Here is a 15,402-nt window from a genome sequence, read left to right on the forward strand (position 1 = left end):
TTTTTCTATGGGATTACAAATACAAACTTTTTCCTGCACTGTGACTAGGTTGGAAAAAGGGACCTCCATAAGTTCCTAAAACACTGTCACAAAATACAGTGTTTCTAGAAAGAAATCTACTATTCCAATGAGAAAGTTATATGATCTGCCAAGGATACAGTACAGTGGTCCTACAGAGAAGATTTAGTGCTCACACCTTTGATATAGTGCTAAAATGAAACTACCCCTCAGTCTAAAAACCAAGCACATGACAATTTTTTTCCAATGGACTTATTCAGTCTTAACACACACCTAAAATTTATGATTTAATATTTAGATTCCAAGGTTTTACTCCTTTAAGACATACTATTTTAAAAACAGACCAAACTTTAAGCTAGGTGTGGCCAGAAAATCACTGTGAGTTAAAGGGCAGTTTAGGCTACAACGTGAGTTTAAGGCCAGCTGAACTGCATAGAGAAACACTGTCCCAAAGGAAAAAAAAACAAAAGACCAAACTTTAGCAAGTTTCATACTGTAATTTACAACAGGTTAATAAGTTCAGATAGTCAGGACCAGAAACGAGAATAAGAAGGAGATCAGTGGCTCCCACAAACAGCATTTAAGGAACACCTTAGCACACTTACATTTCAGATCTACAAAATGAAAAGACATGAATAAAACATGACTTCACGTGACTGTTATAGGCACACCCATCTGGTGGCCTGGAACTTGTACCTTATGTTCACTGAAACCCAGATGCCAAGGGTTGTTTTGGTAACTCATAAGGTAAAGAACAACAAAGTGGTGGAGAAAGCAGGGCTTTTTATTCATATAGCATGAGTTTTTCTCTCCTTAAGTAATTTCATAAAACATCTATTAAAGTTCTTTATTTTTTGTGTGCTTCTATTAGAGAGTTCAAAGAAAAAACTGTAACATGACTGCAGTGATGAAACTAAAATGAGCACTGAAATAGACTTCTAACACATTGTCACGCAGGGTTACCAGATTTATCTCTGGGGTAGAAAATGTGCAGTAAGAGGGCTACCATAAAAAATACCAGGCGCTGATCAATTATATGTGTTAGAATCAAAATCCCAATACACTGGAGGGGATTTAATCTGGAGAAAATTTAGCTTCCTGACTTGCTTGAAACAAAGTGTATAATGTAATGAGACAAAATGGAAGCAGTTTCAGTAATAAATGTTTAATCAAAGAACTTTACATATTATTAACAGCATTCATTTGGCCAAACATCTACAAGTTTGTAGACTCCTACTGTATATAAAGTGGGAATGTATCAAGTATAGACTATGAAAGTGCAAATAACAAGTCAAGGTTAGATTAACTTTTTCTTTTTTTACATTATAAAATTAACCTGTTTACAAAATAGGCTTTGCCAAACTTTATTACTGAATTGTAAAGTCGACGACTGTGTTGTCTTTAAAATATGTACCAAGGAAATACAAACTGGATAATGATCAGTTTTCATGCTCAGGAGAGACCAGCACAGAAACAAAGGAAACCGCTCGCGGTGTGAGGGAACTGGAATCAGAACCTGCCACAAACGCCACCGTCTTCACACTGAGCGCTGCTTTTCACTTGGCCGCACCACGTAGGACGCCTCCAGTGGAGGCGGCGCCTTTGTACTGGAAAAATGACACGGTGGTCTAAAACCTTCATAGCATTCACATCTTTAGTCCAAAATAAATTTGTAAACAATCCTTTATGGACTATTTCAGTTTAGTATACAGTAATACACTGTAGAAAAAGTTAATATCCCCCCACTTTAATAGGGGTTGATATCAATGTATCTGATAATTAGAGAAATAAAAACTAATGTGGACTTTTGATATCCATGGCATAAGAGCAATTCCCACCACAGTTTATCTTAGGAGAACTAATCTGGGGAATATTAAATACTTTAATGTCCTGGCCATATTAATTCAAAGTACAAGAATATTTTAAAAGTATGGTTTGGAAAAAAATAATCAAAAACTGTAATCACAAATCACATGGATATCAATATTAATACAACCTTTTACCTGGCCTAGGACTTGCTTGTATAATAAATGCAGTACTGAAATTTTGGTTTCTGTAGATTTCTTGTAATAATCTGGCAAAATATTAAGTGGAGTGTTGTGCGTATCTATTTTGTTTATGTTATCCTAGTTTTGATAATATGTAAGTAAACAACCATTCCAACAGTTTATTCTAGTTTTAATTACACACTGTACCACTGTATCTTAATTACAGCTAAGACCAGTATTTTCTTCACAATAAGACACTGATAACTAGGAGGTTGACTTTTTTCAATACTAAACAGTAATCACACAGCAAATGAGTATTGTGCAAGAGAACAAACATATGTCAGCATCTGCTATATAGGCAAACAAACTGATTGAACATTTAGTTGTTAAATTTACTGTAAAGGCAAGGCCATGGGTGGTTTTATGGAGGTCTCTGCAATTCATAGCATAGTTACTTTAGAAGAGACATTGAAATTTGAATTACTGACTTATTAACTGGCAACTATCCATTTAGGTTAGGCAAAGGCACAGTAACATGTTGCGCAGGATGTTTTTATTGAAGTTTTTAATTGTGGGATTTACTATAACTCATGAAAACTCCACCTTTTTCTATTTTATAAAACACCATTAAAAGTAATTGCACCCATTAGTAATTAGAATGCACTGTAAAGTTGTGAAAACAAAGAACTATGATTGCACTTCCAATAAAGTGTCTCTTAAAATACAGCACCGCTGTTGCTAATCAACTGTATTTTAATAGTAAAATAAACTGTTTTTAACAGCAGCATTAGATTTAGTTAACAAGCTATAGGCTACATTTATTTCAATGCAGTCTCCATGGCAACAAAAGCCTATTAAATTCTGGAATATCACTGCTACGGATGGCACCTTTGACTCCTGAGCACGCTGACACTGCCCTGGAGCACACTAGGATGCTGTGCCCCTAATGCCTTGTTAGTCAGCACACAAGTTAGAGTTTGGCACAACTGAACTATAAATCGACATGGGAAGAAACCTTTGATTAATCATGTGAAAATTAAAACTAATTACACTATGGTAGATGCAGCACTAAGGAGAAGCCCTGGACACCTCAATTCACACTGCTCAGACAAAAGGGAAGGAGAAGAGGAAAGTTATGGCAGAGCATAAAGCGACTGAGGACATATATGTTTGCAGATCTGTCCAAAGAAACTTCCACAATGAAGAAAACTATTCCTTTCTTTCTTTCTTTTTTGGAAAGCCACTCAAAGATTAGGGAATAAACCTTGGATTTAAACTTTTAATTTAAATATTGCCAACTCTAGGCTAAATAGTGTGCTGCATTTTCTTAGAATGCAGAACACAACCTACTTATTCCCTTTGTGTTTCTCTTGCTTTCCTGCTCTTATGTTTAGCAGACAGGGAAAAAGCCATCCAATTAAATACAAAAGAAATTCCCTGTAAGGTTCAAAAATGAAGCTACCATTCAAGGGAACACCTCTGTATTCAATCCTAACATCAGTGGTTATGATCGCCTTGGAATTACTTGGATCAAGGTCTCTATAAAGCTTCTTCCGGCTTTCATACCATCTGGATCTGCTCAGCAGTTGGAGCCAGATGCCCATGGTTCACACTAAATGTACTTGTTCAAGCCAGTCACTAGAGGTTTCAGGGGCTTGACTTGAAACGTCAGCACCATTCTCTTTGTTGGCTGCTTCATGACCACTGTCACTACCTTGCAATGACACCTCTCCAGCCAGAGTATTTTCTTCCAAAGCATTTCCTTCTTTCTGTGCTCCTCTGCCTTCACTGAGAGCAGCATCTTCAAACACCGAATCTTCTGGCAGCTCGAGCTCTATCTCCCTTATCCCTTCTGACCCATCTTTGACACAGTGGGGGTGAGAATCCGTATTAATTTCTGTAGTTGCTGGGGGAACCAGAGCAATGCTCTGAGGGTTCATGTCATGAAACCAAGCCATGATATTGCCAAGAAGATTGTCATTGATACTGGGGTCCTGGCTAGTTGAAGCTGGGTCATTAGATGAGGGACAGAAATCACTTCTTGCCTCACTGACAGGATGTGAACTCAAGGTGTCAGTTGAAAATGGGTCACTTTCTGCTCCTAGTCTCATGAGGCTGTCACCAAGTTCCAAAAGCTCAGAGCTGCTCAGTGCGGCTCGAGGGCTGTCAGTGTTCCTGGGGATGGAGTCCAGCCTAGAAGGTAAAGAAGTGCCTATAGCTCCAAGGGATGCTTCATGACTGAGGAAGTCTCTTGCTCCTTCATCAATGGCCAGCCCAGATTCTTGCAGTGACAACTGTATTGCAAGAAGTATATTGGGATCATCTTCATCTAAGGAACTTAGAGCCTGAGACAACAGAAAGTAAAACCACTTTAGAATGTGATGAAAGGAAAAGTAACCCAATCTGATTTACCACTTTTCCTTTACCAAACAGATACTACTTTTATTTATACAAATGAGTAATTTTATTTATTCAAATCTTACTATAATTTTCTCTTGGCCCATAGGAAATGAAAAAAAAAAAAAAAACAAAAAAACAAAACCCACCACCTAAGCGAAATCTGAAGTACAGAAAGTTTCTCCTGCAGTACAATTTTTTTTCTTGGTACCGGGGATTGAACTCATGACCTCACGCTTGCCAGGCAGGCGCTTATGCCACTGAGCTAAATCCCTGGCCCTGTAGCACATTTTTGAAATAAAGATTTGAGAATGGAAGGAAGAAAAAGGAAAGCAATAAAAGCAAAAAACACAAAACTGTGCTAAACAAAGGAAGATCAAAAGCATGAGCTGCTCAGCAGAGCTACCTGAAGGGAGTCCTGGTTCTCGGAGCGGCTGGCAGGGGTATAGTCACGCAGGGAAGAGCTGTGCAGCACACTCATCGATGCAGAGCTTACCACGGACGTGCCAGGCCTGCGGCCGCTGCCACCCTCTGGAATATCTGCTTCAAAGCAATTGGCACCACAGACGATTTTGTGACAAGTAAGATTTGCTCTATCTGTCTATCTATCTGTCTGTCTACAGTCTTGCTGTGTAGGTCAGGCTCTCCTTGAACTCATGGCAACTCTCCTTGCCTCAGCCTCCTGAGTGCTGGGATTACACTCATGTGCCACCATGCTTGGCCCAGTCTGTTATTTAAATTGGCAATTTCTCTTTCACTGCCAGTGAATCTGCACCTCTCAGGAATTTCTCAGCTGTATTTGTCTCACTGTAAGCAATAATATCTATCTAGTACTGTCACTTCATACACATGACTCGTTTTACATTTGTGTTTGTACTCTATAGTGTTTTCTTCATGACTCAAAATGCTAGTATTCATTTCTCTTATTTTTCTTAATAATGAAAGAAGTGTTCTCATTTTCATTTTTCTGTTTTTTTATTTTGGTACTGAGAATTGACCTCACATTTGCTCGGCTGGCACTGCACCACTCAGCTAAATCCCTGGCCCTTAGATTTCTTTAGATAATCTGGAACGTAAAATAACCTGAAGGGCAAATCTATAGTCCCCTAGATCTTGACATTAGAGTTTGAAGATCTGCAATTAATATGTAACACTGAAAAGTCAAATAATTAACAGAAATTTCTTGATAATTTTCAGGAATGCTTCTAGAAGAACTAAGGCTTAAAGAAAAACATTCCATGAACAAAGACAGTATCAGCAGTGCGGTTTACTAGTGCTCCTGAGGTGCATCAATGCTTTGCCCAGATTGTGTGATTTGCTGCTCCCAGTGAGTGCCGACAGGCAGGACTATGGGTTCTGCTGAATGAGGAAACGGAGGCTTAGGCAGGTGAAGTGATTTAACTGCGGTAACATAGCTAATTCGCAGCCGACATGGCGCCTACACCTGGCTGGCCTGATGCAGCGCACGTGCTTTTCACCTGTTGGTTTTCTGTGTCTCATAACAGTGAAAGCAGCTACACATTTATAATCACACAAATAGTGACATGGGTCAGTTTTAGAGACTCAGGAAAACTAGAAGAAGAAGAACCCACCCCGACCTCAGCTTACCCGAGATGCTTTCACCTGGCTCTTCATGGTCTGGAGGATTACTGAGCAGACTGTGCACATCTCCTCGACGGCGCTGTTGTCTGTGCCTCCTACGATACTGAAATTCAGCATATTCCTGCAGAAACCAAAGGTTATAAAATACAGGAGCGTATGCAGTTTTCTAAATGCAAATAAAACAAAGACACCTTCCCCACCCACCAGGGGAAATGTGTGATTTTATACATTTTATAAAATCATTAGACTTAAGGGGGGAAAAAAACTTCAACAGCTTCAAATTTTGCCATGCTGAGGAAATGGAAAAAAAAATTTCAAATAGTCAATACAAGTACCTACATACACTGGGAATACTTAAAAGCCCCAATGCTCCGTTCTAACTGCTACTTCATGTCTGATGATTTCAAGGGTCTTGTTATCTAATTTATAACAGATCCCGCAATCACTTTACCAACATAAGTTAGGCACTCTCTGGAGGTTAAGTCTTAAAAAGTGACCACAATATATGCAACTCAATTACAGGAGAAGGAAAAAAATGACAACTAAAAAGCGTACATACATACACATGCGTGTGTACACACCGTTAGTTTAAATTTATTGAGATTTGCTCACTTGGCATACTTCATAATGATACAAAGTTATTCTCAGTGATGAAATTTTTCTGACAGAATGTACATATTTCTCATTTAGGAAAAGCACACAAAAATGCTCAAGAAAACTATTATAGTTCTAATTATTCTGATAGAAAACTTTCAAATGACATTCTCTCATGATGTAGCAGGTCTAAACAAACTGTTCTCAGAAAATTATCTGAAAATTTCCTACGAATTCTAGTATCTTTAAGAAAGCATATGAAAAGGTGAGGCCACACAGAAGACTTAAAAATTCTAGACTCTATAGGAAAAAAGCTACCAGTTTTCTTTTTTAAAATAATAATGGGCAGCATTTGTTGAGCACCAGTTTTGTGTGTGCCTTAATAAGATGCTTTGCTTTTTCCAGAACCTCCATGGAATATCACCATCCATATTTGAAAAACAAGAAATCAAGGAAGAACACAGCTTATGATCTTAGTGAGTTACACAACTACAACCTGAATTGAGGTATTCTCAGACTTTTTGAGATCCAGTTCTATTTTCTATAAAGTGGCAGAAAATAAGTATTTGTGCCTATCATAGGTTTATGCAATTTAAAGAGAGTAATATGGAGTTAATGTCACTGGAAAAAAAATGAAAATTTAACCTAAGAATCTATTGGGGTTTGGTAACATTTTCTTTCCACAGTCTAAAGCAAAGAGCTAATTCTTAAAAATATAAGTTTGGCAGTTACTTGATTGTCATACACATGAAAATTTTTTAGATGTGGTAATTTTTTAGATTTTTAGTAAAGTTTATATAAAAGCCTGGTAGTATTTCATTTGCCAATGACTTTAAAGAAAAGTAAAAGTGACTTAAATAATTTTTATTCAGTAATTTAAATACAGTAATTAATAAAAATTTAAGTTCAAGTGCCAGTCATATTAGCAAGCCAAATAATTTAGGGTTCCTAAAGTTATTACCAGAGCCAGAAGATGCAAGACGGTATAAACACAGTTGTGAATATATTGATAAAGGTTTTATTTTTGCTAAATTAAAAAGAAGCTTGTTCATTTCTCCTTTTAGGTAGAAATTGTTCACAATATCCCAAAGTTTTAATCATACTATATAACAGACAGTACATCAAGGGTCAGGTAAAAAAAGTTTGTAATTTCTTTTATTTCAAAAATTTCATCAATATATTACATTTTTACAAACTATGTGAATTTAAAATTTCCATATTTCTGAGCACAAACTATTTTCTCAAGTCAGTATTTTACTGGATATATGCCTACCAATACAAAGGCCACAAGATAATTGCAAGTTGATTTAAGTAAGCCTTGATCACTTCTTGCATAATAATTTTTACTAAAATGGGCATAATTGCTACACAAATGTTCATCATTTGTTCTGCTAATTTTCAAAGAACCAAACTGAATCAAATGGCGTATGAGTTAATAAAAGCAAAGGAGAGAGAAATAGACAGAAGTGCTATGTAGGAACATTTAAAATTCATGTAGAACATAGTGAACATAGCATTGCCAGCAATTTAAATGTTACAAAACAAGTGGCATGATTAAGATTTCACTGGCATATTTTTATTTGCCACAATGTCTATTTGTAGTGTTAAGTGTTTTAGATATTCTGGATGGCACACCAAAATGATGGACAAAAACCAAGAAGAGTGTGAAAGTATGAAAGGGAATCAAAAAGCAACTAAGCGGGGCTGGGGATTTAGCTCAGCGGCATAGGCACCTGCCTTGCAAACAGGCGGTCGTGAGTTCGATTCCCAATACCGGGGGAAAAAAAAAAAAAAGCAACTAAGCAAAGCATTTCTTTCTGCATAAATATTATTACTGTTTCTAGAGTCCATTTCTAATGAAAAAAATATTATTACTGTAAAATTTTCTACCTTTGCAACTGATTATAAATAAATTCTCTTGGTTGTTGCAAAAAGCTCAAATTGGCTTGTTAATAGATTCGACTGAAGTAAAAAACTAGAAACACATTTTTAATACATAAATGTTACATGGATCTTAACAAGTTAGAAAGATATCTTCCAAAATTCCATGTTATAAATTGATCTAAGTTCAATTTAGTAATTAAGAATAATAAAAGTGGGATTTATTTAACAATGCATTAATACTACAATACCAAAAATAGTTAAATATAGGCTCTGCTGAGGCATATTTGAACAAAAGAAAGATAAAGCACTACAGATACTTTCAGCAGGGTGTCACAGATTAGGGTGCAAATGCAAGCAGGGTTGTACTAAGGAGAAAATATAAAACATTCACACATATATACAAAGACTAGACCAAACCAAACAAAAAAACCCACCCCACAAAAACAATTACCTCAGGTGATGCAAATCCTAAATATTCCCAATCCCATGTTCCACCAGCAAAGCTACAAAGAAATTAGACATACCATACAATTTATTATCAGAACTATGAAGAACACCCAACAAGATCCTTGCCCTCTGCATACTTTTAATTCTTTTACTTACAATTTGAGTGTCAAAGCAGATTGACTATTAATATACAACTGAAAAGATACTTTCACTATTTCTTTCAAATTCTATGTTGCTTTATGTTGGTGCAAAACATGGAAAAAGTAAAAGTCACCACATTACAGCAAAGTATTTTATGACTGCTTCTATCCTTGTTTAATAAGTTAACAAAATTACTTATAAATATTCAGGTTAAAAAAGGTCAAATAAATTTCTCATGCTCATAATCATTATGAATGTGAAAATATGCTGCCAAATATGGCAGAAGTAGCATAAGTATCTTAAACAAAACAACCAAAGTAACTGCTCTTTCAGGAATGTTAAACTAATTGAAGTTGAAATCTGGTCTGTTTCTGATATGTAATAAGAATTTTATCTTCAACAATAAAATTATTACATGCTGCCTTAGAAAGTTATTATTTTACCAGTTTAAAGCAAAGAGCTAATTCTTTACCAGTTACTTGATCACTTAAACAACTTTACTAATAGCAGACTTCTCATGTCTTCACAACTTCTTAACACAAAAGTAAAACACCATTACAAGCTGGGAGTTTCCAAATTTCAGATCCTGTCTATGACAATCATCAGATGACTGTATTACACATTTGAAATGGTGCATTAGAATGATTCTGAATTATGCATTCAATTGAAATTTGAAATTAACCTAGCCTAATTTGGTCTGAAGAACTATGTATCAACAAAAAGAAGCACAAAGAAAAATATAATGAAGACAAATACCATCAAAAAGAAGTTAATATATTTTTATCAGCTATCCATGTTTTAGGGGCAGCTTTGAAGAATGTGATGCTTAACTGGATAAAAAATAAAACTGCTGGGATTTGTTCTCAAGCTAGGGTGATCTCTACAGTGGTACATCTCTTACCTGCGCCGTGGAGCTTCGGGGGAGTCTGCGGGAGCAACCCCACGAGCTACAGATGCCAGGAATTCTTGCCTCTTCTGTTGCACAAGGCATGCTGCTTTGATGATTTTGTGGCGAGGTGTGCGAAGGTAAGGCCTATTGACTTTTTGGGCAAGGTCTTCAGTGACCATTTCTAGGTCTGTCTATGGAAAGAAAAAAATAAAAAGAGTGGGTCAATAAATAACAAATCCAGGTTTCTTGGCTTTTATAGTTTAACTTTCTTGAAGTCAGAAATGTTAAATTTTAAAATGTTTTCTCATAGGCATAACGTCCTGCATTTCATTCTTGGCACCAAAACAACAAACAAAAGTTTTTTAATTTCACTTAATTTTTCCAGATTAGGAAAGACAGAGGATCATATATAAAAATTATTTTAAACTCAGGAAGCTAGCATTCAGTTGACAGGCATTAACTGCAATGCAGCTGGTACAGATTATGAAGACGCTTTTGAATAGAGCAGCTGTTACAAGGACCTTATAATCTGTCTATGTGAAAAAACTTTCACAGCACTGCATAAAGTACATGATCCCATGGTGCAGACTACATTCAAATCCTTAAGGAATCTGAGGTTACTAAGGCAAGACAAGTGTGATTTGGGGTTAGTTCTGGAAGGCCTTAAAGAGAAGATGAGTTTTGAGCATTGAATGAAGTATACCATATAGGTTTAGCACAGTGCAGATTAAAAGGATGACATGAAAGTTATAATGGGGGAGGTCTGGTGATTTCACAGAAAAGAAGAATTTACAATGAAGTTTGTTGGCTGTGGTGATGTCACTTTGCTTAGGTGTTTTTGGTTTTTTTTGTCTTTTTCGTTTTTATCGGTACTGGGGATCGAACTCATGACTGCCTGCTTGCAAGGCAGGTGCTTATGCCGCTGAGCTAAATCCCCAGCCCTGTTTCTTTAATAATCTTAACTTACAAAATAAACTGGTAAAATCATAACTCTCTAAGGCAGCATGTAATAATTTTATTGTTGAAGATAAAATTCTTATTACATATCAGAAACAGACCAGATTTCAACTTCAATTAATTTAAAGAAATAAATGCTTTAAGAAATGTTAGCACAACTCTGAATTCACCCAAACCTATAGACATATTTAAACATAAAGAAAATTTCAGTTTATTGCTAGTAATTTTTTTCTTCTGATTTTAAGGCAACATTTATTGTTAAAAATACAAACATGGTCTTAACAGAAAAATGACATCTGACCCGGGCATGATGTTGCACAACTGTAATCCCAGCACTCAGGAGGCTGAGGTAGGAGGATTGTTGTGAGTTCAGGATCCAGCCTGGGCTACAAAGTGAGCTCAAGGCTAACCTGAACTGCACAGCGAGACCTTGTCTCAAAAAAGAAAAAGAAAAAGAAAAGAAAAAAAAAAAAAAAAAAAAGACATCAGATACACCCAGAATATGTTTAGCACTGAAATAAGGATCCACTTCAACACAAAACACAAGAAGAGAGAAGGCATGAAAATATCTCTTTACACTTTGGTATATCAGGAACATTTGGCTATGAATAATATTTTGCTTGGATTAAGTACTCTTTAGTACTCTTAATCCTTTAGTACTCTTTACATATAAGATTTTAATTCTTGTTCTGGGCTCTGCCTAGTGTTTGAACTAAATGACACTTCATATGTAAAAGTCTTTTGACTAGTGTGATTATTATGTATAGAATTTAAAATGTGTGGTGGTTAGAGTATAAAATTTGATTAGATCCTGATACGAACTAAAGTTGTATATTTAAGTTAAAAAAAACTTTGTGTATTTTTTTTTATTGAAGACCATATTAAATTAAAATAACTTAAAAATTTCACACGAAGCAGTGATTTCTTAACTGGACAGGCTGAGTATCTGAGCAGCATGAATCACTGGCACTACCGCTCAGTAGCTGTACCTCTGGGCTCAAGAAGCATGCCACTGAAGAAACATCTTGCAGATAAAAAGGCAACACCTTTGAGATTACAGTTGGAACTATACAGGTGTTCCATCAAGTAGCTGTGGGGCCAGTTTTAAAGGAAGACTCCATTACATGAAGATAAACCCCTCGGCTCTTACTGCTGAATTTCAGGTCTCTTGTAATCTGCCAGTACCAAAATGAAATGCTGCAAATGCACTGGGTGTGCACTGTATCGTGAACTCGCCAGTCCCCTGTTAACTTTTCAGCATAGCTTCTGTTGCTCTGACCAGTCCATCTCCTGGGTGCAGGCACCCTTTCAGGACCTGGAGCAGAGCGGTGGGGAGCTGGTGTCTCGTGTGGTAGATGTGGCCCATCACTAAGCACCTGCTGCATATGGCTGTAGGCTTATTTGGACACGGCTTATTACAGCTGGAGGAGTCCAGGGCTGATGCATGGTCTTGGAAAAAGAACCTCTCCAGAGTGATGTAGAGGCACCATGATACAGCTCCTATGGTACAGCTTAGCATAGTCCCGCAGCGGGGTCACCAGCTGGTTTCTGGTGCCAACCATGTTCATGTTGTACAGCATTCAGCTCACAGCTGTTTTTCTCTTGGCCAGAGGGGCTTTGGAGGAAGGATCCCAGGATCAAGCAGAACAGCCAGAAGACTCTGGTTGTCATTTTTGTAGACAGAGGACTCTCCAGTTCTGGCTCGTGTCTGTTCTCCCTAAGCCTGCTCCACATCCCTACCCCATTCATACTAATTATTGAGAACCTTTCCCACATCTCCTTATGGTCTGGCAAGTTTATTTGTAATCCTATGGAAAACTTATTAGAATTCTTGGTGAGTTAATTGTAATCTACACTTCCAGTGCAACCTATGAGGAGAATAAAGACACTAAACTATATCTAGAGTTGTGGAGAGCCAAGGGGATCCTAACTCTACCTAGGGTGGTGATTAAGTGGAACAAAGGCTTCAATCCATGGCCAGGGTTTTATTCATTTGTGAAGGAGTGGCTCGAGGATGAGTGACTGTGAAGATGGCAGGACACATATGAGTGCTGTGAGTTGGGTTAGGTAGGGGGCCTAAACACACCTCTGCAATATGCAAAGAGAGTAATCTGCATAACACAATTTGAGGTAGTGTCTAGTGTTTTGAGGTTGGGTGTTTGAGCTCTGATGTATAATCTTTTTGCCTGGGGAAGTCATAGCCTCTTGTGTGAGGCTAGATCCTAACCAAAAGCATGGAGCATGGTACTTCATCCTGCTCAGCTCACACATGTTTTTGGAAGCTACAGGGGTGGAGTAACAACTGCCCTGTCACCTTGCTTCAGACTACATGTCAGCACCTCTGCTAGATCGATTTACATTGCTTAAAGTCAAGTGAAGGGATGAGGAAAAGTCCTAGATAGCTCTGTACATATCGATAATGGAAATAAGGCAAGGTTTAGCTAAAATGGACATAACTGCTCTTCTTTTAAAGAGTGTCCAGGTGGCCCTCCACACTAAATAGGGGGCAGCATTAGGGAAGGCAAGTCTCACGGCTGAGCAAAACGCAGTGCAGAGACTTTGTCCTCTTCCTCCTCAGAGGACAAGTGTGGCCCCAGTAATGTGCTGGGATCACATATGCAGTACAGATAGTTTAGAACGAGAGGCAATAAAAGCTCTTGGCGAAATCCTTTTCCCCCAGCTCTTCTTTCTTCTTTCTCCTTCTCTTCTTCCCTCCCATCTTTCCTCTTCCCAGCCTCTCTTCTCCCCTCTCCTCCTCTTCCCCTTCTCTTTTACTCCCTCTGTCCTTCCTCTCCTTCTTCTTTCACCAGTAACTTTTAAGAAAACCATTTTTAAAAGAAAAACTACTAGTCACACTCCAATCAGTTAAAATTTAAGAGGTTGAAAAACGGAGAAAATCTGTTTTCATAATAATAACTGCTACCATTTGAAACATAATGTATAAAAAGGTGTCTTACTTGCATAAGTTCAAAAATTTCTTTCTTTGTGCTTTTGGGTTCTAAGAAAAATCCATATGGATAAGAACACTTGAGAATGCGTCGAGTTTTTAAGAGCACGTGAACAGCATCTTCGATGAAGGTGGTATCTGGACAACTTCCTTCAGCTACAAAGGAAGCGAGGCAGAGTGAAATTATTTTTCTCTAAGTATTATAGAATTAATAAAACATTTATTTTCTTTAAAAAAAAACTCTTCAAAGGCACTGTTTGAAGTAGGTGTATAATATTTATTTGAACTTGACGAAAGCCGTATATAAAACACTCATGTATGACCTGTGTGTATTTATGAGTCAAGCACAAGTCCTGGGAGCCCTGAAGAAGAGCTTAAATACAGCCCTCCTGCACTCTTTCTCACCTTCCTGGTACACAAATGCAGCTGTAGATCACCCCTAAGGTTTCTTACTTTACTCAACTTTTCAGATTATTCCTAGAGGAATTCTGTTGTTTAAGAATTATAAACAATGTCTTTCTTCTATAAGTAGCTTAATTACACCTTTCTCTCATATAGGGTCTACATAATAACTTTCTCTATAGAGGCTGTATCATTACATATATTTTAATACTATTAATTTCTCTATATACAATCTATACAATTATGCCTCTACAAAACAAAATAGAGCAAAAGAAAAACACCAAGAAAAAGATACTATATCCTGAGGAACAATTGGACAATTAATGTTAGTAAATAAAAAACTTGAGGAAGAAAAAGAAAGGAAATCTAGGAGGAGGACTGGCAGAGAAAAATAAATTTTATTAAGAAGGAAAAATATATCCAAACTCTAGCTTTTTCTTTAGCTGTAAATAGCAGAAATTAAGCTACTGGCCACTCTTGTTCCTTGTCCATTGTGATATGTGTGAAAGTGTGTGACATTCTTTCTTTCAACTTTGTACATCTTGTAATTCTTTTTTATATTTTATTACTATGCTCCCTGGAACCTCCAGAATGTTGATGAAAGCAGTAATTTCATTGGCAAATATTTATTGCATTTACTACATGTGAATACAACGGATACATTAGTGATGAAACAGACACACATCCCTGTTAAAAGAATTACACATACTCTTGAGAAATTTTTCTTTTCAATTTTACTGTGGAAGAGAATTACAGAATTTAGTACTGGTATCATTAATAGTGTCTACAAACTAATAAATAATGAAACTTAACTGCTATTGACACTCTTGCCACCATTCTAACTTAAGTGATGGTTACTGTCTTATTAGGGAATTATTCTCACGGAAAGGGTCTTTAGACGCATTATTTTATGAATGGGAACAAACATAATTACTTAGATTTTTAGGCTTACAATACACCTTTCAAATATGAACTATGATTATTTTAAATTTGTGACTTTTAAAAATAAACAACTGTATCCCACGCAGTCACTATGGTGTATTATATCTACTGATGCAGCCACCTAATCTATATTTAGGAATGTTCTTTTTTAACTTTCAACTTAGGACTCACAAGTTAGCCACTGTCATGGCTTT

At 36.8% G+C, this 15,402-nt stretch overlaps 1 protein-coding gene across 6 annotated transcripts in view; it reads right to left on the reverse strand.

Moving 5' to 3' along the window:
• Positions 1-495: 495 nt before the first annotated feature.
• Ankib1 (ankyrin repeat and IBR domain containing 1) overlaps positions 496-15,402 on the reverse strand; it is a 177,575-nt gene continuing 162,668 nt past the window's right edge. For 5 of the 6 annotated variants that reach the window (XM_063242858.1, XM_063242820.1, XM_063242847.1 and 2 more), the window contains 6 exons: positions 13,875-14,020; positions 9,973-10,151; positions 8,935-8,986; positions 6,012-6,126; positions 4,810-4,946; positions 496-4,351 (listed from right to left, as the gene is read on the reverse strand). In XM_063242858.1, the coding sequence (XP_063098928.1) occupies positions 3,614-4,351; positions 4,810-4,946; positions 6,012-6,126; positions 8,935-8,986; positions 9,973-10,151; positions 13,875-14,020 (1,367 nt within the window). In that variant the 3' untranslated portion in view covers positions 496-3,613. The remainder of the gene's footprint in view (positions 4,352-4,809; positions 4,947-6,011; positions 6,127-8,934; positions 8,987-9,972; positions 10,152-13,874; positions 14,021-15,402) is intronic. The other variant, XM_063242827.1, reaches the window with a different exon arrangement.

This window comes from Cavia porcellus, unplaced genomic scaffold (assembly GCF_034190915.1).
Source record: "Cavia porcellus strain 051 isolate PalLab524CR breed Dunkin Hartley unplaced genomic scaffold, mCavPor4.1 scaffold_2, whole genome shotgun sequence".
NCBI classification, from domain to species: Eukaryota; Metazoa; Chordata; class Mammalia; order Rodentia; family Caviidae; genus Cavia; species Cavia porcellus.